Source organism: Brachycentrus maculatus, unplaced genomic scaffold (assembly GCF_059751285.1).
Source record: "Brachycentrus maculatus isolate JH-2025_06_01 unplaced genomic scaffold, ASM5975128v1 h1tg000118l, whole genome shotgun sequence".
In the NCBI taxonomy this organism is placed as follows: domain Eukaryota; kingdom Metazoa; phylum Arthropoda; class Insecta; order Trichoptera; family Brachycentridae; genus Brachycentrus; species Brachycentrus maculatus.
In genome coordinates this window covers 566,533-593,247 of record NW_028280871.1, presented here as the reverse complement: position 1 = coordinate 593,247, position 26,715 = coordinate 566,533, and the positions used below count along the sequence as shown (strand labels likewise).

The window sequence follows — 26,715 nt, the reverse complement described above, 5'->3', positions numbered from 1 at the left end:
TAATTTCTATGTAGCCTGGCCCATTTTAATCGATCCGCTTTCATTCGTGGTGTCAATTTTGGTACTTTTACAGGGCGCCTGCATTTCAGATTTACTTCGTAAAAACGTCGCCTCAGTGTTGATACCGATATATTTATACCCTCTTCTTCCAATTTTATTTTTAATGTTTTTGCTGATGCACTACGGTTTTCTAAGGTACTTTGAACGATTTTTCGATCAGTCCTCGGTGTTGTTTTTCTAATCCTACGACAGTTCTTTCGCCGATTGCTGGTGGCGGGTGACTGATTTTTTATTGATTTTGAAATTCTGTCCACTGTTTGACGAGAAACGTTTTCTTTTTTTGAAATTTCTCTATTAGATAGTATTCCTAATTTCAGTAGCACTATAACACTAGACTTTTTTTCCTCAGAAATGTCTTTACTTTTTCCCATTTCGTCCTTTTCAAAAAAAACACTTGTGTTTACAAAAAAAAATTATATTTTATGAACTAAAATTAAAAATTAAGTTTTTTTCACAAGACACGATAACTATATAACCTCTTTGAACAAAACAACAACCAAAACTCAAGAAACTTCACTAATAAATGAGATAGGACTATTTTTTGAACTTTCAACTATCTGTCTACCTGTGCTAATTAGGGACCTTTCTCAGAAAAAGGGTTTGAAATTTTGTAAAGGGTTAAATAATCCAGGTATATTTTACATATTATTGAAAGTAATATACATGATATTAGATATCAATAGAAAACTTAAAGTATTTATGTAAAATAAATATAATAATCCAAAAGATTTCAGAGTATTCAAAAAAATAATGGGTGGCCCTAATTCATTGAGTAGATACTGTATTAAAATCATACAGCTGCTCAGTATCCAATTTGATGATTAATTAAATTAGTACACACATCTACCTGTCAAAATTATTTCACTATTCGATGCTGGTAAAAATACAAACATTTAGTACAACCATAGCTTTTAGAGTACTTTGAGTACCGTAAAATATTGCATCATAAAAATATATATCTCATTATTATTCTAACGCTTCAATAAAGCCTTCATTCCGTAGCAACATTATTCACAACCGGCGGATTATCACACTCTAAGGGGGGACCCTCTGCGGGGGGAACGGGTCGGACCTCAACACTACTCTGTGACATTACATTGGGCTTATTTTCCAAATCGAATTCACCATCAGGAGTTGTGTCATAGTCTAAACTTTTAGCACTTTCCTTTTGTATTTCGCCTCTGGGAGAAGTTGCCGAATCTTTTAGGCCAATAAAATCAGAATATACATTCGATTTGACGGGAGGGAGATCAAAATCGTCGACTATTTTGTACGAGACCGGAACGAACTTCGGTTCATCCTTGGAATTGTCGACTTCGCTAAAAGTTTTGAGAGGGCTAAAATGTTCTTTAGAAACTGTCGGCAATAAGTCTTCGAGAGCCAAAACCGAAAGAGACAATTGCTTATTAAGATTGCTAGGAAATTCGTGTTTGGGTAAGTTTTCATCTAGATGACTATCGGAGGAATATTTTAAAGAATCGCTCTGATTTTTTAAAGAGCCGACGTCGCCCTGGCACTCGGGCATGCTGGTGAAGATCTCGCGGGAAGCGGGCAGGTCCGGTTCGCTGCGGAAGGGTTCCGGTCTCTCCGGCGTGTGGAGGTGGTCGCGCGAGGCGTGCGCCGAGTGGGCGGAGTGTTCCTGCTGCAAAGCGCGCTGCTCGCGGGCCAGCAGCATGCGGTCGAGGCGCTCCACGGTGGAGTTGAGCTCCTCCTCCCAGCGCCGGTCGCCGCGCGAGCCGGGCTCCAGGGGGCGCGCCGCGAGCCGCCGGACGCGGCGCCGCAGCTCCTCCAGCCCCCCGCACTCCTCGGGGGACGGGGGGCACTCGGGCCGGTGGACGTTCAGGTCGTGGCTGAAAGGATACAAATCCAAACATCACTATATAACGCAGGAGTTGTTAGCATCCCCCAGTTCTTAGTATCTCATTAACACCCAGAAAAACATGTATTGCAGTGAGTGCTTATAATTAATGTTTGTAATTGGACAACCCCAAGAAAATTTCAGGATTTTAGCAGTAAAAAATGTTTGTTAAATTGTCCGCCTTAATAGTGCAGTGGTTAGCGTATTTGGTTACCACGCTGAACATCTGAATTTTGATTTTCAGGAAGGTCAAAATAAATGTATGTGATTTTTCGCCCATTTATTTCATATCAGCTTGGGCTGGTATTGAAACGCAGGTCTAATCACCTTACCTTAAGGCAACTAACAATCAACGTAAGACTACACCGATACAATGCAGTATCTTATACACTATTGGGTGTCGGTAATTGTTAGAAGAATAGAACAGTTTAGATGGAAATTAGATAAACCACGACTGTATAAAGTAATCACTTGAACCAACTAATGACGGGTAAATATTTTCATATTTCCATCTCATACATAAAATGTTGATATAATAAATCCACAAAGATTCGGATATGCTCAGAATTATGTGAATATATCCTGGGTGTATTGGCAAAAAACGTTAACTCGAAAATATGCAATTTTGACTTAATGATGCATATTATGAAGTTCTATATACTGGCAAAATACATTAAGTAGTTTGAAATATAATATTTATGTGGTTTTAAAAGTAAATTTTAGTAGCTGGTATTTTATTCAGACTAAAAGTTTTAAATAACAGGATTATTAAAATAGGAATTTTAGAGTTATTTGCCAGTATACCCACGTACAAATTTCAAATTTAATACGGAATTCAATTAAATAAACAACATCTTAACTAATAAAAATTAATAAATTGCAAAAGAAACCTTTCTAGTTCGAGGGAGCAGTCGGTGATGGAGTGATTCCTCTCCGCCCCGACTCCGGGTTCCCTCGGACCGACCGGGCAGTCGGGGTCCGGGTAGAGCTGGCGCCGCTTGCGGTGTATCTCCTCGCTGATGTCCTCGAGCGCACGCAGCGAGCGCGCGTAGCGGCCCTTGGCGCGCGCCACCTCGCGCTGCAGCTGCTCGATGCGCGCCTTCTGCGTGCCCAGCTGCTCCTGGCAGAGCTGCTTCTCCTCGAAGTACGCGCGGGACTTGATCACGTGCTTGCGCAACTGCTCCTCCAGCTGTTGGAGCTGAGGAGAAGTAATTCAACTTGTCAAAATTATATTATTCAATAAAAAAAAGGATTTAAAAAAAAAAAAAACATATTTATTGACTTTGTGAGGAATAAAGTGATAAGGCGTAGGACGCAGCAAATCTTGGTCACAGCTGTCGTCAAGAAAAGGCTATTCAGTTGGCTTGGCCATGTACTCCGCATGCCTCCTGAGAAGCCTCATCAAGCTTGCCTCTTTTACAAGGCATCAGGTTCGCGCCGCCCAGGACGACTACCGCTGACAATTCGTCAGTAGTTCTCGTCAGAACTTCGGAACGCGGATCTGACTTGGGAGGGTGCAAGGGAGCTGGCAGCCGACAGAAAAGCCTGGAGACAGTTTGTGGACTCCATATGCTCCACCTAGGGAGCGGATATGGTTTAATAATTAGTTTTAATATGGTGAGTACAGTTAACCTCCCTTATGACCCTGAGATAGGTAATGCTTTATCGGAGGGAACATTATAGGGACGTTAAAGTTTTAAAATTGTATTTTAATTTTAAAATAATTATTTCAGTCATTTCGGCTAGTTAAAATGTAGAAATACAATTTAAAACATTAACCCCTGATAAAATTCCCTAAGATAAAGGGGTACCCATATCAACGTTGTAGGGGGGTTTACTGTATATCGGAGGAGTCCATCTGTTAGCGCATTTGGCTACTATGCTAGAGGTCGCAGGTTCGATACCCAAGGGAATCAAAATAAATATAAGTGACTTTTCATTAAAATATTTATCCGATATCATCCTGGATTGGTACCTCAGGTAAACTCAGGACTGATAAACCTGGTTTTTCAGTATGAATAATCAAGATAACACCGTGTCGATATGATGCAGAGCCCTATGTAAATAAGATGTCAATAAGACTATAATATATAATGTACATATAATGTGTGAAAAATTATTTTTAAAAAATAACAGAAATGGAAGGACATGTGCAATGTTTAATTGATAAATAATATTTCTTCGAAGAAGAATATTGTCAAGCAGTTTCAGTTGACTGAAGTTGATTGAAATTCAATATTTTTTTGCATAAATTTTAAATTGAAAGGCATTATTCTATAACACAATGTTTTTATCAGTGGTTTTAAATGAAGGAAAATGATATGTATGGATGTGGAAGAAACAAAATTTACCATATGAGGACAGTGACACATATTTTATTAATAATTTATAGTTTTTAAAATTAGCTGACAATACAAATTTCGTTTTATTTTATTGATGATGGTATAATTTACCTTGGTTTCCGCGGCATTGAACAGTTGAGCTTTTTTCTGATGCTCCCGGCCGCTCTCCGCTTTCTGATTCTCAGCATCCATAACCTGTCAATTAAATAAAGCGAACAATTATATAGAATCCCATAATTTATTAACCTTTTCCCTGCGGTTGGCACACACTCTGTGACACCTTGGGTAATGCCCACCGTGCATTTGGCACACAATTTGGGCAGCTCACAGTTTTTCGCCTTTTGTTGACATTGTAATGATTTTTGACTTAAAACTATGTCTTTATCTAATTCTTCATACTACTGACATCTGTGGAAATAATCCCAAACAAACCAAATCTTTTGCTAAATAAAATCAGGTAATTTGAGAAAATATGTCTGCATCTCGCTCGCGTTGTGTATTGCAACAGAAACTTTGAGTGCTTGTGTTCGAGAGTAAGGGAGACATATAGTTGAAATGTTAGTATTTTTTAGTAATCATGTATTATTTAAATAAGTACTCTCCTTCAAAGCTTAAACCGATAACTTATTATCTAAACGGTTTGTTACTACTTACATACTCGTTTCTATTATTGTAATAAAAACTTAATGATTCTCAAGAAAATAAGTGTTTAAAATAATTAACAACAATTTAGGAATATAGACTCTGGCACTTACTTTGATGGTGGCATGGTTAAGCATCTCCTGCCAGGCATTGTCAAACTGCCACTCGTGTTGCTTGCTCTGGAAGCGCTGTTCAGCTAATGTCACTGTCTCCTTGGCAGCCGCGTGGATCTCTGACAAATTAATATAAAAATATTGTAATCACTACATAACAAAATGGGCAAAAGAGCGTTTATTAATAACAAAGTTTGTAATCACCACAAAACAAAAAGGGTAAATGAGTGTTTAATAGGTTGAATTTAAAATTGATAGACAGTGTGTGGGAAGAGAATGTTTGTTTCTATGAAATGGCAGTCGCACCCTTTTTTTTATTCATTTGTTCAATGAAACTGCGATGTACATCTTAGCAAGAAATATTTAAGAGTATAAATAATATGAGAGGTGAAAGTATCCGATATGTATTTGATTGTGGACTGATTACTGTACAATCCTTCTATATGCGGTTCTAAGTCAGAACAGTTAGCTTCTTTGACACCGTCTTTCACTAATCATATTTATGTATTCCATCATGTTATGTTTCTTCTAGAACATCCTTCTCTCTCTTTTATACCTCTCAAAATCAAATACACAATACAATACATCAACTTCTGCAACTATAATACATGGTTTACTCAATTGTTGGCATAACAAACCAAGTAATTATAATACAAATCAAGTAATCTATTGATCAAAATAAGTAATCACTAAACAAATACAATAAAACACTTAAGTTATTAATTTAACTAACCGTTTAACAAACCACATAATTCAATCATAAAAGGGTGCACTGCCTAGGAATTGAAACATACGGTTTTCACTTTCCAGTACAGACTGTATAGATATATACAGACCGAAAGTCTAAGAGCATGAAACAGTTTTTTTCTTTAAAAAGAGAATGTGACCATGGAAGATGTTGACACGAAATGCTGGTGACAACGGTAGTAAGTAGTTACGGGTACAGGTACGCACCGCTGGCTCTCTGGTAGTGCACGGCGGCCCTCTGGCAGGCGGCGCGCGCGTCGGCGGCGGCCGCGGCGGCCTCGTGGTACGGCCGCGCGCGCTCCACGCTGCTGCCCAGCCGCGCCGCCAGCCCCTTGAGCCGGCGCGTCGCCTCGTTCAGGAGCATGCGAAACGTCGTGTTGGATTCCTGGACACATTGCCAACACTCTCGTGACGAGAACACACTTTGCAAATGCAGCAGAAGCCGGTCAACGCTGGTTTTCAAACCCGCATTAACCCTTCGTAGCATTACTTTTAGAAAAACATGCCTTACATATCTAGCTTATGCATTATTTTACAACACAAACAAAAGTTTGCAGCAACTTTTTTTTATAATTTGACATTAAACTCACTATCTACAATATTTTCTTGATGACTTTTTCATGTTTTCAGGATCTGAAAATTATGGCAGAGAGAGAAGAGATTTTTGCTAGGTGACTGATTGACTTACCGCCCTTGTTCTTTGTACAATCCCAACACCCCCAAAGTCCGATACTGATTATACATAATAGATTTCTAGAATTTAATTTGGATATATATCACCAGTGGCACAAATTCATTAATTTGTTATTCAGTCTGTCTCTACAGCAAAAATTTTTTTTTGGTACATACGCCCACAAATTTCAATTGCATATCCCATTTTGGAGTCCCATAACAATGGGATAAATCGAATGAAAATAATTGAGTCATTTAATATACACTCAAATTTAAATATGTCTTCAAATGATCAATTCATTACTTTATTCATTGTCAAAAGACAATGTAAAATAACACTTATGTTAGTATATAACCACTCACAGAGATTTTAAACTACCTGTTACGAAATTTACCCATCTCTTTGTCAGGACAATCGCTACACAAGCATGCAAACAACACTACAATAGCACTATTCACATACTCACACATACACAAAATATTAATCACATGCGTTATTAGGATCAAGGAAAGGCGGGTTGGAGGAATGGGAGAGTGGGACCAAAGTGGGTGGTGACAAGTTCTCTTTTAACCAATGATGTCGAAGCAAACAGACGACTAAACAGATAATGGCTTTGGTTGTTGGTTAAAGAAAAGTTATTTGTTAGGGCCCTCCGAATATAAAAGATGACCATTTTATTTGCTTTCAACTCATTGAATGCGTTGTGTGAATCCATAGCCATAGAAACCAAAGATTTTGTACATGTGTTTCAAGCACACGTATTAGAAAAATAAACTCACTACTTAATAGAGGAATCCAATTTTATTGACTGCTTTAGACAAAACTTGTACTTAATATGTAAAATGTTTTTTTTCATCACCCTCACAAAACAAAACAACTATATCAAAAATAAATAAATTAGGTAGAATTATAAATCGTGTTTTATTTTATTTAAATATATTTTTTTATAAATGGCATATCAAGAAATAATTTTATAAAAAGTGATTTGATTCTGACATTATTTAAATTTGATATTAACCATTTTAGTGTCGAAGACCGTGTGCACAGTTCTAGATAGTTCTATAGAAAATGTATGGCACTTAAACGGTTAAAATTACACAATGTTCTACAGATGTATCTTGATGGACTTGAGTACAAGTTAATTGATATATTCTCGAATCATCCAGAATATTATTTGTATCTTCCTTGTATAAATAACATAATTGACAATTTGTTAAAATGTCTGACCGCAAAGTTAATGCTATCAATTTTATCCTTCACTGCTGCAGCGGCTGGGCTACCTACAAGCAATTAGCTGAGCTCTATATGAAGTATCAATAGTGACTATTCACATCAGTACACATGTCGCTCACTCCTTTCAAGAACGTCATAAATCAAAAATCGTCAATTTTGAGATGTGCATGTTTTCGGAATGTCCAGAAAATGTACTATATCCCAGCAAAAGAGGCATATTTTTAACTTAATATTTACCCGCTACAGGGCAGACAATGTTGTTTTTGCATTTTGAAGAAAACATATTGTTTAATTATTTTTTTATAAATACTAAATATTTTTCAACTGGAGAAAAAACATCCAGGTTTTACCTAAAAAGATCTGTTGCACAGTAAAAAGTTCAATAAGTGGCTTGATATTTATTTTTAATACATTGTGTTATATTTTTAAACTTTAAAAATGTTCTCCCGAAAAATCAAGTTTTTTGATTTATGACGTTCTTGAAAGGAGTGAGCGATGTAAGTCTAGCATACGTTGCTGTGGACAACCGTCTTCATTTTAAAATAACCAATTTTAACTGATCAAATGATTTATTAGGTTATAAACATGCCTCAACTACTGATCATCGTTGGGTCGCTCGCTTAGAGAACTCATCTTTTATCATTAAAATATCAAATAAAACCCATAATAATTTTGGAGAGAATTGGCAGTACGGAGGTGCCTACATTATTTAAATGATAAATAAACTTGGTGATGTAAATCAATCATTTAAGAGCACTCTATTGGCGTGGAAAATAACATTGAATTACAGCACACTGCTCAGGGGTTAAGTTAAGGTTATTAAGTATCATTAGCGCTTGCACCTTACGAGGCCGTGAGCTCAAGGTTCTCATAGACAGTGGCGTGCGTACTATACAGGCACATATCAGAGTATACCCTATTTTAATAAATTTAAAAAAAAACATTGAAAACTGTGATAGCAAAAAAGTGCATTTTACTATAAAAATACAATGGAAAAACACGCATTATTAGAATTTTGAGAGTTAAATGAAGGTTCTTTTCGATAAATGATATGATTTTTGCCTACATTGAAAAAATATATTTTATTTTTGCGGAACATAAGAAAAAGATGTTTTGCTTTATATTTTTGGATTTGGATAAGAAATAATGGTTCTACTATAGCACTAAATTACTGTTTAGAGCATCTGCAGACAAAGAAAAATTTCCAAGATGATTGCCGACCTTCAGCGTGGAGCGGCAAAATAAGAAGATGGAATTCTATAAACTAACTACCATTTTTTAAAATGTTTTAATTAAAATTAAATTTTACTTTTTTATTTCGATAACTTAAGTTAATTTTTTAAATTCATGCTAATAAAAGAAGCGACATTTATTTAAATAAAATAAAATTTTTAATACTCACATCAAGTTCAAGTTCCAACTTGTTGATCTCAGATGTCGCAGTGTTTAATTTTTCCAATTCAAGCTGAAAATACAAGATTTTTCCTTTTTATTTATATTTTCAAACTTCCATCTTAGAAGGCCATGTTATTATTTATTGTTATTTATTATCATCTCTTGAGAGTTGTAATTTAGTTTAAAATTCCGAGATTAAAGAATTATGACATTTATTCAACTACGTAAAAAATAGATTACCAATGGCTCATCACATACTCTATCGATATAGATAATACTGTATAAGTATTATGGCAATGTAAGCTTAACTTTATTTGTATTAAGGATAATACAACAATTGCTTTTATTGCTAATATTAAATATCTGGGGAAGTATGTTTTTAAAAAAAAAATAGAGAATTGGATATAGATATTTAGAGGTTAATAAATTTAGGAAATATGATAAATGGTGCTTTAAATACATTGATTGCATGTAAAAATATATTTCGCTCACTCCTTTCAACAACGTCATATATCAAAAATTGACAATTTTCAGTTGTGCATGTTTTCGGAATGCCCAGAAAATGTACTATGTGCCAGCAAAAGCGGCATATTTTTAACTTAATATTTACCCGCTACAGGGCAGAAAGAGTTGTTTTTGCATCTTGAAGAAAAGGTAATGTTTAATTATTTTTTAAATATACTAAATATTTTTCAAATGGAGAAAAAACATTCAGGTTTTACCTTGAAAGATCTGTTGCACAGTAAAAAGTTCAATAAGTGGCTTGATATTTATTTTTAATGCATTTTATTATATTTTTTAAATTTAAATACGGTCTCCTGAAAAATCAAGTTTTTTTATTATATATGATGTTGTTGAAAGGAGTGAGCGATATGTGTCCAGTCCATGTAAAAATAAATGTATTAGAAAGGAATGCAAGAATGTGAGTTAAGGATAATTGTAAAGATTTTAAAAGGTTCTTTGAGATGGTTTAGACGAGTGGAGCTAATGGATGACAAGAGAATGACTAAGAGAGTTTATCTTGTGAATGTGAATGGGAGAACAGAACGAGGACAGAAAAAAAAAGACTTGGCACAATCAAATCAATCAGAACCGGAAATCCGGTTGTGACAAAAGTTTACGTAACTGGATGCATGTATGACTGTGAAAACTTAAGAATGAATTATTTGTAGAAAAAAAAATATTTGTGTGAAAATGTATTATATTTTATCTTCTGCTAAACGTTATCAGCCGGTCACTGTTTATCAAACCAACAGGTCCATAAGTGATCACAATAGCAGATTTGACAAACAATGGATGGTGGATTTCGTTCCTGATTTTAAGAATTTAAAAAGAATGTGGACCCGCAAGTATCCAGCACCGAAACGAGTCCAAGCATCTAAACGCGGACAAATTATCAACGTTCATCCTCTCAGCAAACTCAGTTGTAATTCTGTTTTTTTCTTTTCTTCCGAAATGGCACTCACAATGCCTTCTTCGATGGCGGAAGCCCGAGAGCAGGGTCGGTCATCCATGCTGAAATCACCATATTGAAATCTGCCAAACCACTTTTTGACAGTTTGGAGATCGGGAGCACACTTTAAATACACGTCCCGGATATTTTTTTGTGCAGTTTCAACACTCGCTCCTTTCCAAAATTTATATAACATAACATGCCGTAAATGTAACTCTTCACATTCCATTTTGAATGACTTATCTCGCACAAAAATTAAATCGAGCCTTCACATGACATTGTCACCATTTTGAATTTGTTAAAAATAATATACGCAAGGACCGACAAGCGGTTTTGTTTACCGCCACTTAAGAAGATCAGAAACAAACTTACTTAATTGTGCGATATAATTTACTGATACTATTATTAATTACTTATCAAAGGTCAAGATACCTTTGTATACTTATCTAACTCAATTATCTGCCATGTGAGGTTTTATCAGGTTGGTAAATTATCAAAGCTGTACATTTATAATCTTCTTATAGTAATAATATTGGATTATTCATAGAGTGCCATACTCGAGGACACTTGAATTATACTGTAAAATATAAAACAGTGGTTCAATTGAACGAAAAAAGTTGAAAATGAATTAGCAAACAAGCACAGAACTCAGAAATGCATTAGAAAAATGAAGATGCATCAGTATAAATATCTGAGCTATTGGCTTAGTGACCAGAGGGACCATTCCTAAGAGATTAAAGTCAGAATAAAAATGGTGAAGAAGTGCTACTTCAAAATGCGTAACCTTAGAAACTTCAATATCAATCTGCGCATGAGAATTGTACTCCATATAACGCTTTCAGCGTTGAAAGCCGAGTATTGACTGTCACCCAAGCTACTATAAAGAAGATTGACGCATTCCAAATGTGGTACTATAAAAAATACTTAAAATATCACAGGTTGAAAGAGTTCAAAATGAAGATGTTTTAAAACAAAACGCATGGGAAAAAAAGAGTTAAACACTACAAAGAAAAGAAAGCTAGAATACTTTATGAGGGGAGAAAAATATATAATTTATTATCTAAGTATAGTATACGATCCACAATTGGAGCATCTTTAATTGATCAAGATTTTAAAAAGTTGTAATCAAATGATGGCGAAATAAAAAAAAAAAGATTTTTAAGAAAAACACCTCTGTTAACCTACAAGAAATGTTCGAAATATTATTATCTACTCTATATACTATATCTATCTATCAAATTATCACACTATGTTAAATTCATAAAAGTACTAACAGTCCACTAATTTCAACATCTGCTAAAGGTTTGACCATGACCTTAGAGGTTTTACATTGACCATTTGCACTATTCTGTTTTCGGCTGGTTGGAAGATATTACTTAGCCATATATAAATCATTGTTTTACTTTACATATCTATTGTTTAAAAGTTATAAATAAATAACACCATGTTTTTTATTCTACAAGTCGCTCACGCCTTTCAAGAACGTCATAAATCAAAAAGCTCGATTTTTCAGGAGAACGTTTTTAGAGTATAAAAATATAATACAATGTATTAAAAATAAATATCTAGCCATTTATTGAACTTTTTACTGTGCAAAAGATCGTCGTAGGTGAAACTTTAAGGTTTTTTTTCTCCATTTGAAGAATATTTAGTATATTTAAAAAAATAATTAAACAAATACCTTTTCTTCAAAATGCACAAACAACACTTTCTGCCATGTAGCGGGTAAATATTAAGTTAAAAATATGCCGCTTTTGCTGGGATATAGTACATTTTCTGGGCATTCCTGAAACAAGCATAACTGAAAATTGACAATTTTTGATTTATGACGTTCTTGAAAGGAGTGAGCGAAGTGTAAAACCCAGGTAAATAGATATGAAGAAAAAATCCTAATAAAACTGCGTTTAATCAAAATTGTTTTTTGGTAAATATGTCCTTACGCATTTGTGCCGACAATGTACACATATTGGAATTCAGCGAATGAATAATGCCAATATTTGGTCATGTGTGATTAATCAGATGTTATTACCAAACCATGAACATGTTTCAGTTCCATTCTGCAAACTGGTTGTAAACGAGATAAAACATTGTTAAATTGTTAATAGATAAAAAGCATAAGTACAAATCACACAGTTTGTTTGCTTTTATACTTTGCATATAGCATGCCTCAATACAGTAGATAATGGCTATTATATCAGTACATTCTTGTGATAAGATACCAGTTTTTTATACCATATATTAAAAATGATTTTGACTACATTCTGCTTTGTTTTAAATGTTTATTACCATATTATTTGGTGTTTATGTTCCATTTCCTACCCACTATTCCTGTTCCGTTTCCTTTGGCACATAGAAGTGTTGGTATATCTGGTTGACGGTGCACATCAAGTCAGATGGAGTTCTAGGTGTTTATAATGGAATAATGAGAGGATAGTACACATTGTACCTTTGGAGGAAGAATGAGCCGTAATACGGCAGCCGCCTTTTTTATAATCCCAATTTCTGTATTCCCTACAGACTTCCACATTCCTTTTGCATAAAAAACATTTCATCTCTGATGAGACATATTTAATTAAAAAAAAGTATTTACACATGCTACTTTCATTCTCATTTTACATAGTAGATAAGATAAAGTGATTTTGACGGGGTCAAAATTGAAATATTATTAAATATCTCTTGGGGTATAATAAAAGTATCGTGCCGCGTATTCCTATATTACAACCCCTATGTGCTACCTTGCTACTCGTAATATGCAAATTAGCCATTGTCAGCCAAAACATCAAAAGATTATTTTTTTTATATGGACCGGAGTTTTCTTTTTAATAGAGAGCATCAGATAAGCATTAATTCTGCAAATACTCATACGTATAAATCCTTTATTTTCCATTTTCTTGCATTTATAACTGTAGTCCAAATAATAATATGACCAAATGCCATAGTCTCAATATTCATGGCTGGATAAATCCAATGGCTTCCAAGGCGGGTACAATGTTTGCATTGTGTTACCGTATAAAATGTTGCTATATCTGCGATGAATGGCAAGAATCGGCCTCACAATTCGGTTTATACACTCACATAAATATATGAGGCGTTGGGAATAAAAATAGGACATGTTGACATGTTGGCCAGCCAAGTGACAAATGGCTGCATTTTTGAGATACTTTTAAAGCGCTGTAACTTTGTTAGGCAGTCATGTACATTACGTATTGTACATTAACATATTGATAAGACTTCATTCCATCTAATTATTATAAATTAGTATAGCAACATGGCTACCTAGCACAGTTATAGCGCTTCAAATGTGTCTCCTGAATGTAGCCGTTTGACACTCATGGTCTCTTGGGTATTAAAAGTCAATAAATTTGATTGCAACACATGAAATGTCATATTTTGTTTGAATTTAAGTATGGCAAATCGAGAAATATGTTTCTAGATTTTCTCGACCGAAAAAATATATATTTCACATTGAAATATGCATATTTTATTTTATTTCTGTTTTTTTATCTCAAATTTCATAAGAAATGTGTTTTGCAAAATACTCAACGAATATTCTCAAAAGCAAAAAAATGAGAAGTATGGAAACAAATAATGATTACTACCATAGTAATACATAATATGGAAGATTAAAAAAAATAAAAACTGATGAAATGTGGGTGCAACTAATTCACAACCTTTGTATACATTTTCCAGAAGAAAAATGTAATATCGAAATAGCAATTAGACTGGTAAAACTAAAAATACAGGTGCTTCCAAATATTTGAATTATAAATTCTTACACTGCTGTTTTTACTTCTAACGTAAATATGTAGAAAAAGTTTTTTGCAAAAAAGAATAATGCATTTGCTACTTAAATGTTAATATATGATGGATATTGTAAATTTATATATTTATTTGAAGTTTGGCTGTAGCATATCCCAAATAAAACCAAATCACAGAAATATCTCACTTTACTAAATTTTAAATTAAATCTCGTCATTTTAAGGGTTTGATATAGAGGTGTGCATTCTATATAGGCAGAAAAGTAGTGCCTACCCTGGATAACTTGCGTTCCACATAGAAATACGCCTTACTATGCCTTATTCTTACCCAACCCTACTGCCTACCTTGATGAAAAACTCTGTGCACGCCACTGGTTTGAATTATATTCTTAAATAACCGAGTGCGATGTTAGTCACGTCAATATCGGTGGCAGATCAAAATATAATAGACTTATATTCAATTTTAAATGTCGACAATTTCGCAATAGTAAATACATGTTACAACACATCATAAAACCACACCATACAATATATAAAATACACCAATTCACATGTTGCAACCAAGTAAAGGTAAACCATTCAAAGTTTCAACGGCTCATATATTTATCACATCCACCATATTAAAAAATAATCAGTACCATCGAAACACTGTAAGCGCCATGATTCCTGTCACATAAGCTAACCCTGTGGAGGAATGTAATGTCAATGCCATGCGCATGCGTAGCTACTATATTAGGAAAGCATATACTCACGGAGATAACGTATCGACACCGCTACACGCTTCGTGTCTCCATAACTCCAGTCGGCCTCACACAGATAACACGCCTATAGCATCTGTGTTATTTGACCTCCGTTGTTTGTAAATGTTTTCACAATTCTAATACTTTAAGTAATCCTAACAATTAAAATAATACATATCACTCTCCTGTCAATTTGCTTAGCGAATTGACACACGAGTGACATGTATTTTTAAACTGGAATTTACACATCTGAAAAAATCCTTATACCGCAAACATTTAACCCTTTGCGAGTATAGCAAAAAGAACACAATTCTCAATATTTAAAAAAATATATATAACTAAAATTAAATAATTATAAATTATAGAATTTGATTGAGAAATGAGTAATTCATTCAAACTCGACATATTGTTACTTAAAGGCAGAAGTGTCTGGGGGCAAATTAGTACTACAGTAACCTTAATTATGATATAAAAATTATAAATGATTTAGTACGTCAGTTATTTAGTTTTATCAGGGTGATTCTGTACGTCAATACATATATCGCTCACTTCTTTCAAGAACGTCATAAATCGAAAAACTTGATTTTTCAGGAGAACGTTTTTAAAGTTTAAAAATAAAACACAATGTATTAAAATAAATATCAAGCCACTTATTGAACTTTTTACTATGCAACAGATCTTTTTAGGTAAAACCTGAAGGTTTTTTCTCCATTTGAAAAATATTTAGTATATTTTTTAAAAAAAATTTAAATTTTTTTCTTTTCAAAATGCAAAAACAACACTTTCTGCCCTGTAGCGGGTAAATATTGAGTTAAAATATGCCGCTTTTGCTGGGATACAGTACATTTTCTGGGCATTCTGAAAACATGCATAACTGAAAATTGTCGATTTTTTATATATGACGTTGTTGAAAGGAGTGAGCGATATGTATCAGTGAAAGAATTATACCCGTGTAATTAATGTTGAACATACTATGAAAAGCAGCTTAGTTCTGCAGATACCTATTTCTTAAAAAAGTCTTCGAGTAGGTGGTGCAAAAGGGTTAATGCAACCAATTGTTATCGATAAATATAAGAACCCCGGGAATTTAAGGATATTGGAAACAAATACAGCAATCTCCGTGTGATTGATTTTGTACTATTCATTTTAAAGAGAGGCACTCGAAGTTATAACTTGAAGTTATACCATTTGAAACAATATTTCAAGGGGTTTTAAGTGGTATTACATAAAATGAAGAATGAACGATAAGGAAAATATTATATTATACCACAACAAAAACGCTTTTCTTATACAAGAAAAAAAGAAATCTATAATATATTTGGTAAGATATCATCATATCGTGACAATTTAAAATACTAAATAAGCTATATAAAATACTACATCTTATTTTTTATATTTGAAGATTAAATTGCTAAAGAAGTTTGAATTTAATCACTTGGAGATTGCTACATTATATATGATTATTTGCAATTGAGTCATACAAAATCAAAGCCAGCAGCTGCTGTTGAATAAAAAACCAAAATTTTTAAGAGAATTGGTTTGGAGTAATAATAATAAAAAACAGTTTAAAAAAGTCAACATCAAAATAGAGCAAATAAACGGTTATTGACAATTAGACCGACAATGAGGTCTCTAAACCGCCTTTGGATCATTTTGAGTTTCAAATCATTTTCTTTAAATATGAAACACATACTTTTCACAATTGTCATCAGTAACCTTTGAGCATTTTACAAGCAAGCAATGCTTAGGAATTGTGAGAATTCAATTGGAATGTGTTTTATTACAAAAATACAATAAAAAAATCCTTATAAAAAAGAAAAAACAATAAACTTTATCGAGTTAAGAGTACGATTTAAAAATTGAAAAAAATTAACCCTATTGCAAACTTAAGTAAATAAATCACTGTATATAAATTAAAATATACATTTAAAGAATATAAACAGTTTTGCAGAAAGCTGTCTTTGATTTTATATGACTCAACTATGGAATGATGAACAAAAAGTCATTTTTTTAATTTTGGTTGTTTTGAAAACATTTATTGGAATATTGCTATAATATACAAAAATATTGACACATAATGTATAACGAAAATAACATTAAACGAGTACATGTAACATACATGCCGAGTGCAAAAGAAGACAATTTTAATAATTATTTAAAGGAATAATATGAGATTTGTAGACCTCCAGATCCTTTTTTATAAAAAATAAATCCTAGTTTTCTAGGGACATTATAAATAAAAATATTGAATCGTGATGAATTCCATAAAATCAAGGCGAGAGAAAATTTCAAAATTGTATATTAACACATTGTTATTGGGCGGTTTTTTCATCAACCCTGACCCTGATTAGTATACTAATCAGGGTCCTATACTAATCACAAGTAACCGCAAACCCAATTTCGATATGTACAATTTTTTTGGTGTCTCTTGCGCTCTACCAAAAGTAAGCAAATAAAACACTTATCAGCGTCTCCTGCTCTCCACCAACTATTTGTAAAAGACGCTTTCAAGCGTTTTCCGCAAACAATGTATTAATATTATTATGAAAATGAAAAATAATACATTTATTTAATGTGCAATTCCAAAAAAAGAATAATTAGTTACTACGAAGAAATGGAAAGTTAATGAACTGACAAGGTAGCATATTTAATACAACTTCCGTTAAAAATTTGGAAACATATTTGTTTTACAGGTAACAGTTAACACAAAAATAAATCATAAAACATAAATGCCTTAACTCCATCACAGTTGATAAAAAAAAGATATTTTGCTTTGTGATCATTCAGATAGATTTCAATGCACAGTATGAATAATAGCCAGATTTAATGCAAAAGAAAATTACAATCCACATATTGTATTTCGAGAAATTCAATTTGCAGCGTCACAGACGTGTGTGCTAGCCGCGGCCAATGGGTTAATGCACAAACACATTAATTACATCAATGGTCTTTTTATGATTTTTCACAGTTTTTTGTTAGAAACACAAGTTGATTATTTTCTAACCCGTTTTATGATCAAAGAGTAAATATGATAACTTCATATAATCAATATTACAAGCACTAACTAGCTTTGCGTTGTGTTTAAAATCTACAAAATAACTTAATGTTCAAAAATCATTAAATATTGATTTCAAACAAAGTTATTTTGTAAGTATTACGATAACTTCACACAGATTTGCCCTGATTGTATAAAACTTTAATTTTTCTCATGAAAAAATTAAATAAGTGCGTGTAGTATAATTATATGTATTAGTATTTGAATTCTTATAAAAATTGATCTATAAAATATAGGCAGAAATATATTCTATAATTTTACTTGCTTTCAAAAAATTGTTTAAAAAAAAAAGATTATTATAATTTTCAATTCTACTTACATTATAAAAAAAATTCAACAGACATTGTACAGACTAATTGATAAATAAACGATGGAGATTGGAGGAGTTAAGTATGGTGATTTAATTCATTGAGGGTTAATTGGGAAGGTCACACCACGTCGACAGCCACAGGGACTATGTGCAATTATTGTCCCGCCCGGCTTGTATCCGTGATTGTAATTGACAGGATCAATAATATCCTTTTGCATGATACGCTCTCCAACTTTAAAAACGACACAGATTTCATATACGTACATTATTGCAAATACAACAGGAAACATACACGACTAACTTAGAATGAGGAAGTCCAGTGGTTTGTACAATTATAAATAACATCGTCATTATTACTGGTAAAAAGTTACATGTCAAGTTGAGATAATTAATTCAATTAAAAAATTAGAGATGCACCGACTGCTGGGCCGACTGCTTTAATCAGATTGATTTTAAAATGGCTCTTTTTAAAAAAGGACAGTCGAAGGACTGATAAAAAATATTAAAATAAAATAAAAAATAGTTAAAAAATTGTTTTGTTCACCTAATTCGCTAATTGCAATTATTTTATTTGAACTCATTGTACATAGCTGTGATAATTTTTATTTAATTATTTATTCATGTCATCATATACGATATATAATATCAATTTTAAATTTACGATAATGTGTCCTCACCGACTTTTTCCCATGCCGAGTGCACATTCGATACTTGTTTGATAAATTATTTGTTAGTTATTAGCCTATCACGAGTCGTGCAATCATGCAATCACGGAAGATACGGCCGAATGACATAATCCATTTTGTATCTTTCCTTTTCCAGATCCTTTGACAAAACGTGGTATATGTTCGAAATAGAAAAATACAATTTGAATACATTTTTCTAGTTTAACTGATAAGCAGACATGTCGCTAACTAAAGATTAGTCGCCAAAATGTCCGAGAAGTCAGCTTAGACGGCTATGTCGGTACATCTCTATTAAAAACATCAGAATTCATATAACCTTTTCATTACTATTTCAATATAATTGCATGAATGAAGATAACTAATCCCAATTTGGTAATCTGAGTGGTTTAAAATTGAATGGTAAAATTGTAGACTGAAAATGGGATGTATTGATTATGCTACACATCACATACATTTTTTTTAAAATTAAAAATGATATTTTTCATTAATTTTACAATGCATTTTATTATTTTTTTTAAATCAATTTTAGTTAGCACCAAACTTCCCCACTGCCTTATATTATTATATGTTAACAAATTTGAAACAGTAAATGAACAATTTCTTTTTGAAAGCCAGACTACGTACATATCATTTGTCAGAAAAATTGGTTGATAATTATTGCGATTAATGGTGTAACTTGAGCCTACAAGTAAATATTCCGAGTAACAATCACGCTTCAACTCTGTAGATAAGTTGAACAACTCTAGTAAAATACAATAAGATAGGTACGTGTGGGAATGATCTTTGGAATCTAAAAGAAAACAATCTAAATGAAAAGAGAAAAAGAAAATACGTTTATATCATTAGAACATAAAGAACCTTAATATACAAATATGTTAGTGAAAAATATTATTGTATTTATTTTGACATTGTAAACGCTCGGGAATCTTCCCAATAATTAGATGTAAGAATCACTAGGCCAAATATCTAGTCTCACAAATATTTGTGTAAAGCTTGACCTTATATAATTCATATTTATTTCAAATCAAGTGGAATGGATGTCTGAAGTTCTCCCAAGTACGAAGGGAAATATTTGTCACATTATATTCACTATTTTCCTAAGTACGGGCTCTCCCTACTCGATGACCACTTTTGGCCACTATTGTACACACGTCGACATTATATTAAACTCATTGTATTATAAAATCTCAATCCATAAGGGAGACGTGTTGCGTGCCAGCGAGGCATCCTTCGACACAGCGATGCGAGCACTTTACGGGCTCGGAAAATATAGTCAGGCAGTATCGTCTGATAATAGTATTTAAGAAAGCCTCAAAAAAATTGAGAAGCGGAGAATCGAATTAAATTTTAGCCTAACAAATACTACATCAAAATGATGTTAATTTTTCTGCACAAAAAGGCTACATGACAAACGAACCGTCACGCCTTAATCGTCACCTCCAAAGACACTTTTAAAACAAGTGAGAAAATCAAAGGCACGATAAAGAGACCAGTAAATATATGAAAAAAATAATTTGCATCTTAAAGCCGTCGGAAACTATTTAACTAGTACTAAGTAATTATCAACTGTAATCCCAAAAGCGAAAGTGATAGAAATGAGAAGGGATTGATGTTTAATAAAGATCCGTGGGAAACAGAAAATGCAAAGATCCGTTCGATACATTATATTAAGGCATAACGAATGGCGATCTCAACCAATCCATTGGAACTCAAAATAATATATCCTCGATAGATCGAGTTACTTAATCCACTGATCCTAACACTGAAGACGGAAACAAACTACAAAACATTTTGAATGTTATATAAACCTTCTACCCTATAAACAAGGTAAAAAAGGCAATAAAAAGACCTAATGTCGCAAGATGTGTAGCAATGGATATCCCTAGTGTTAAATGAGCGACCATCTAACTGTACTGATGATATTAATAACAAATTAATTAACAGGCCAATTTGTTTTACGACACGTTTGGGCCGATGGAGTCGGGACGCCCTGTACTCTCCGATCGTACTCGAGACAACTCCGTGCATTATTTATATTTAGTATAACTATTGATACATTAAAAAGAATCATCTACAATACAATTATTCATGTTTTCACAAACGAAGGCACTTTACAAAATATGCCACCGACAAAATTCTCCCAATGAGGTAAATAACATTTAGTACAATACAAATATACATTCAGCGCAGTAATACAGTAGTGCAGTACTAGAGCCATCTCCGTCTAACCTTAGTTCATTAAATGGCACATGCGTCGATAGGAAAGAGGGGGAAGGTCGTCGGCCGACTAGTCCACCCCTTTGCTTGTTAGCTCACAGCGAATGCTCGGTTACGCAACGCGTTGCGGAACTTCGCACAAACCGAATATGGCCAGTATACTTTATCGAAATTATATTATGTACATAACTACATATCGACATCGATCTTCAAAATTATAAATAATTAATGTTTCTATATTTTAAGGAGAAAAATAAAATAAAGAAAATCATTTCACATTTAAACATTACAAAAGACACAAAAAATATACGTATATATTTGGTGTTAAAATATTTCACAGGCCTTTAAAAATTTACTCAAAACATTCGAAAGAAGAAATGGATGGCATTTTTATTAACAGATTATTTTTGTCCGAATAAAAAAGATTTTTTTCTTCTTTGGAAAAACTTTGGTTCATAACCGCATGAAAAAAATATGTGAAAATTTAATTTAATTTTGATTTCATTAATAGGCATAAAAATACTGTATTTTAAATTGAATAATAAAAAAATACTGTTTTAAAGTAAAATTTGTATTTTAATTGTTGACATTGAAGTGCCTACAATAAGGTAGAAAAAGAAAATGCAGTCTAAGATCAGGCGGATGAGTATTACTTTAGAACAGAAAAACACCCCAATTCACTCTTTTAGAGCCAATCCACTAAGTAGGTACTATTAATATTACAATATTATAACTTTTTGTACTCATTTATTGGGCTACATTAAATATAACAGTTCTCAGTCAATAGTTCATCAATTTTGAAATATTTCAAAATGTCGGTACCCAAATTTACAAGTCAATAAGAGAAAGTACATTAGTAATAATAATTCATTTATTTATTATGCACAAAGGTATTTAAACAGTGTTATTAATTCAAACATGCTCATTTTACTTTACACGTGCCCACTTTATTATAGTATTGCAACTTTAAGTCATTAATTTTCATAAAGAATATAAACAATTTTTAAAAACACACAATTTTATAGGTTTAATGTGCGTATTTGAACAAAATATGATGAAATTTTATGGTCTATTTCGTTCTATGTGACAAGGTATTGTCGTTAATTATCCTAAAAAGTGAATATTACTTCCATTTACACTCAGACCTCGCTTTGCGTCGTTACTGAATTAAGACTCATTTTCGCTGTGCGTCATTGTTTTTTCGAATTGCGTTGTTTTTTTTTAAATTATTACTCACAGAACCATTTTTAAATTTTCTAAAAGGTAATTTCCCGTTTTGTAAATGTCAATTTTGTTTAAATATCGGGGAATCTTTTGGAACGTATGTACGACGCAAAGTGAGGTCTTAGTGTTATGAGAAACATTACTGGTGAATTCTATCTGCGAAAAACCAATTTAAGAATGTAGGCATCGTTTATATAAATTTAAAAAAAAAATAGAAAAAATATTAAATAATAATTCTGCATCAAGCGGATAAATATAAAATGTAGTGTTATTTGCGAGGACAGTACTTCAAGTATTAAAAATAACTAATAATATTAAAATATTTTAACAAAATTATAATACAATATGATGGAGAAGTTGTAAAATTATCAATAAAAGGTACTAAATTGCGTATTAACATAACGTAAATCTTCTCCGAGATATATTCCCCAATTACACAGCACTCGGGTTCGGGACTAGGTACATTATTATTGCGGTAACGCCGCGTCCCGTTTGCTTCTCTTTTACTATCTACAACTATTTGTTCATAAGTGGATTATAGGAATAATATATAAAGTATTTGCGGACATTGGACAATACTTCCTCGGGGCAAGGCAGCCGTGCATTAGACAGGGGCGCACTTACAGTGTTTCTCGAGATCTGTTATTTGAATATGTTGAATGTAAAGAGTACATACCGGAAGTGGGGGCACGCCGCCGTCTAATGCACGCTCCGAACCCGCACTTACTGAGAAGCCCTATTCTCCGTCGCAGATATACTTCCCCGACACGAATCTTCTCTTCACTAGAGACAGGCGGTAGCCGGCGCCCGCCAGCTCAAACTCGATGCCGGAGAGCGTGGCGCCCTCGCAGTTGAACTGCGCCGTGACCGTGTCGCGCGCCGAGGGCCCGGCGGCGAGCTCGGCGCGCGCGCGCAGCGACCCCACGCCGTGGTTGTCCGAGTGCTGCGACAGCTCCGTGAAGCGCCACACCAGCCCGCGCGCCTCGCCGCCCCCCCCGCCCAGCTGGCACGCCGGCATGGAGCTCGCCTTCTGCACGCCGCCGCTCACGGGCACCGACACCGACAGGTTCAGCAGCGGCGAGGGCGAGCTCATGGCGTGCAGGTTGTACTTGTAGTCGATCTTCAGGTCCGTGTGGGAACTCTCGCACTTCCAGTACGCCACCAGCTGGAACGGGCAGGAGGCGGCCCCCGGCTTCGCTTTCACTTGGTACTTCAATATGTCTACGTTGAAATACGAAGCCCCCGGGTTTTTTTCCGACTGCCTCTTGAGCAAAGATGTCAGGGCGGGCATGTTGAATTCTAAAACGGCGCTATCTTTCGCGGAATGTCCCGAGTTGATGGACACGAGTTGCTTGTTGGGAGTGATATTATCCAGTTTCAAAGTATTTCTCAAGCGGAAGCAGAGCTTGGCGGGGTTGGGATTATTCGCGAGCACCCCGACTATGCCGGTCGGGAAAGACAACATCATATCTCCGGACATTTTCACTCTACATTTGGATTCGTCTGTTCCCCGGAAGTAGCTGTGGATGATCTCGTGGAAGGCCACGGCCAGGGGGATGGTGTCGGCCATACCGATGGTCAGGGGAGAGGGCCCTCGAGAAGAGCCCGTCACCCCCGCGGCCCGGAACTCTCCGGCGTCGGAGCGACGAGACGGCGGGCGGGGGATGGCTATACTGGCCGCCGAGGGCGTGAGCACCCGGCGCTCCGGAGCCGGCTGGCTGATGTCCCCCACCTCGGAGAAGAGGTCTCCGTCCCCGACTGTGGGGCTGTCCACGGGTCCGTGAGAGCCCTGCAAGGGAGCGTAAGGGTTTCCCGTGGCGCTCAGCGGGGACCCGGGGTCGCTTCCCGCGGGACTCTGGAAGAAGTTTAATCCTAAAAGATCGCTGCTGGGTTTGGCGAGGTTGGCGTTAGATCCTCTTCTGGTGGTGCCGGTGGGGAACAAGGATAAGTTTTCTACGGTCGCTAAAAGTTCGTCCACGCTGGCGGACATGGGAGCCGCTCCGTTGCTCAGGGGTTTAATTTCTACGTGAATCTTCCGCTCCCGCTCATCTTCGGAATCCGAATCCGACGTAGAATAGATACTTCCCTTTTCATCTTTGGGTCGGATGCAGTAACCGTCTTCGTCCACCTCGGGAGACTGAACGGACTCCGCATCTTTGGAGAGGGTCTCCTCTTCCTTCTCCTCGAGGTCGGATTTATCCTCTATAGTGGCGGTATTCTCTCCGGACTCCTCTTTCTTTTTTTTAGAAGATTTTTTCGGTTTGGGTTTCGTTCTCCTGCTCCTGAGGAACCACTTGGATTCCCTGAGCGGGTTGCGGCCCATGGAGGCGTCGTCGGCCTTGTCGGGCGGCTGCGCGGCGGCGGCCGGCGCGGCCCCGCTCGGGCTGGACGGCGCGGAGCACGGAGTGGCCCCGTCTATACTGCGGCTGCTCTCGTCCTTACTCTGAATATTAGGGGTGAAAAGATTCAGTAAAGAAGTCGTTCTTCGAGAAGTTTTACTCGCAAACGACGGCTCTTTTTTACTTAGCTTCATTATGGTAGAGGTGTTTTTGTGCGCCCCGTTAGTGGCTGCCGCGATTTGATCGCTTTCGGAAATAGAATTGTTAGCGGAGGTAGGTTTGGGCAGTTGCGCGCCGAGATCCGCCAGAGAGGGCTTCTCCATGCTGTTGTACTTGTCCAGGACAAACTGCTCCAGCAACTTGTCCACCGTCATCTCCAGGCACTGGTGCTTGAAGTCCACGTGCACCTGCCCCACCAGGTCGTGGTTGTTCTGGATCAGCTCCACGTAGGTGCCCACAAACTGCTTCATCTGCTTGAGATGAGCTTCCTCCACGTCTTGGAAGTGTTTACAAGACATGGACATTTTCTTTTCGAACTCTTGTTTGACGACGGCGTACTTGTCGGTGAGCACCTTGTAATCGTCGTGCGACTTCTTGAGTTTGACCTCCGCCTTCTCTACGTCCTTGGCGGAGGCGTTTTCCTTCTTGAGCTTCTCCAGCTCGGCGCACTTGGCGGTGTAGACGTCCTTGGCCTTCTGCAGGGCCTGCTTGGTGCTCTGGATGACGATGGCCGCCTCGAGCGTGCCGGACTCGGAGTCCTTCACGGCCTTGTGCTTCTTGTGCAGGTCCTCCGCGTAGCGCGCCACGTCCTTGACCAGCTCGCTCACCTTGTGGCACATGTGCTGGTGCAGCGTGGCCAGCTTCTCGGCGGAGCTGCGCAGCACCGCCCACATGGGCGCGAACGTCCCTTGCGCGCAACTGCCGTTGGCTTGCTTCGCCAACTTCGTGAGCAGTTTGCAGTTAGACTCCTCTATGTTCGACCTCTCTCTGAGGAAATCCGAGAATTCTTTGCTGGCGTTCAGGCCGTATTTCATGTTCTGATACAGGACGTCGTATCCGTTCGGCTCCCCGGCGAAGTAATCGCTGAAGGTGACACTCATTTTTACGGCGTTCGAAATTACTTACGTTAAAATACCAAAATAATTGTCGTTACGATTCGATATCATTTGCGACACTGACCTGAATTCTGGGATCGAGCTCGGAGTCTCCGCACTCCTCCGGCGGAATGCTAAAGGATTCCTCCATTATAAGCCCGAGTGAAACGATCGCTATGGCATCCCATCCGAATTACATCACTACGATAAGCATCGCAGAGACGCGACGCGATGGAACTACACTGATCGGAAATAAATCGAACACACTTTGTTACACTAGAAATGAAGGACACCACCCGTCACTCCCATGAGAAACAAACATTTTAAACAAAACAACTCGCGAATCAATCGGTAACTCTCAATAATAGAAGATGACGTCGGTCATTCGTGATTTGTGACGTCATAAAACTTAAAGGAAAAATATTTTCTCCATAATTAGCATTGTGTGCAAAATGTGCAGTTGTACCACCAAAACGTAAATATATTGGAGCGGTTTTTGAAGTGCCTGTTATTTAAAGTGACAAGCGTTTCACGCAAACTATGAAAAATAAAATAACAACTTTGTAGTTTTTTCACATGAAATACGTGAATTTTAACCCATTCAATTTAATTCGTGTAGAAAAAACAACAAAGTTGTCGTTTTATTTTATAAAATGCAATTCCACCAAGAAATGTCAAACTAAAACTTAATTCTAATAAATGTAATAAATACGATTGATTTTTCTTATAAGATTATATATGTTGACGAAACAACTATAATTTTTATTAACCTGTCA

General features: G+C 35.7%; 2 protein-coding genes across 3 annotated transcripts; both read right to left on the bottom strand.

Moving 5' to 3' along the window:
• Window positions 1–840: 840 nt before the first annotated feature.
• Window positions 841–26,328, bottom strand: LOC148309743 (SH3 domain-binding protein 5 homolog). Its single transcript, XM_088259601.1, has 7 exons — window positions 26,025–26,328; window positions 9,071–9,133; window positions 5,970–6,147; window positions 5,016–5,134; window positions 4,372–4,455; window positions 2,809–3,116; window positions 841–1,910 (listed from the first exon to the last, which is right to left on the bottom strand). The coding sequence occupies exons 1-7, from the start codon at window positions 26,088–26,090 to the stop codon at window positions 1,052–1,054; spliced, it is 1,677 nt and encodes a 558-aa protein (XP_088115727.1). The 5' UTR covers window positions 26,091–26,328; the 3' UTR covers window positions 841–1,051.
• LOC148309742 (F-BAR domain only protein 2) lies at window positions 9,075–26,328 on the bottom strand. 2 transcript variants are annotated; one of them, XR_015837494.1, is made up of 2 exons: window positions 23,183–26,328; window positions 9,075–9,133 (listed from the first exon to the last, which is right to left on the bottom strand). XR_015837494.1 is itself a non-coding variant. In XM_088259600.1 (1 exon), exon 1 carries the CDS (start codon window positions 25,943–25,945, stop codon window positions 23,243–23,245), a length of 2,703 nt encoding a protein of 900 aa, XP_088115726.1. In that variant the 5' UTR covers window positions 25,946–26,328; the 3' UTR covers window positions 22,572–23,242. The 2 variants fall into 2 exon arrangements, 1 of the variants encoding a protein (XP_088115726.1); XM_088259600.1 differs by lacking the exon at window positions 9,075–9,133 and having other exon boundaries at window positions 22,572–26,328.
• Window positions 26,329–26,715: the final 387 nt, after the last annotated feature.

Bases quoted from the DNA above. Each gene is read 5' to 3' on its own strand.
- LOC148309742 (XM_088259600.1), bottom strand. From the start codon at position 25,945: ATGAGTGTCACCTTCAGCGATTACTTCGCCGGGGAGCCGAACGGATAC.
- LOC148309743 (XM_088259601.1), bottom strand. From the start codon at position 26,090: ATGGAGGAATCCTTTAGCATTCCGCCGGAGGAGTGCGGAGACTCCGAG. The intron at 9,134-26,024 runs GTCAGTGTCGCA...TTGTATTTTCAG, and splicing joins AGCTCGATCCCAGAATTCAG to CTTGAATTGGAAAAATTAAA. The intron at 6,148-9,070 runs GTGAGTATTAAA...CAATGTGTCCAG, and splicing joins AGTTGGAACTTGAACTTGAT to GAATCCAACACGACGTTTCG.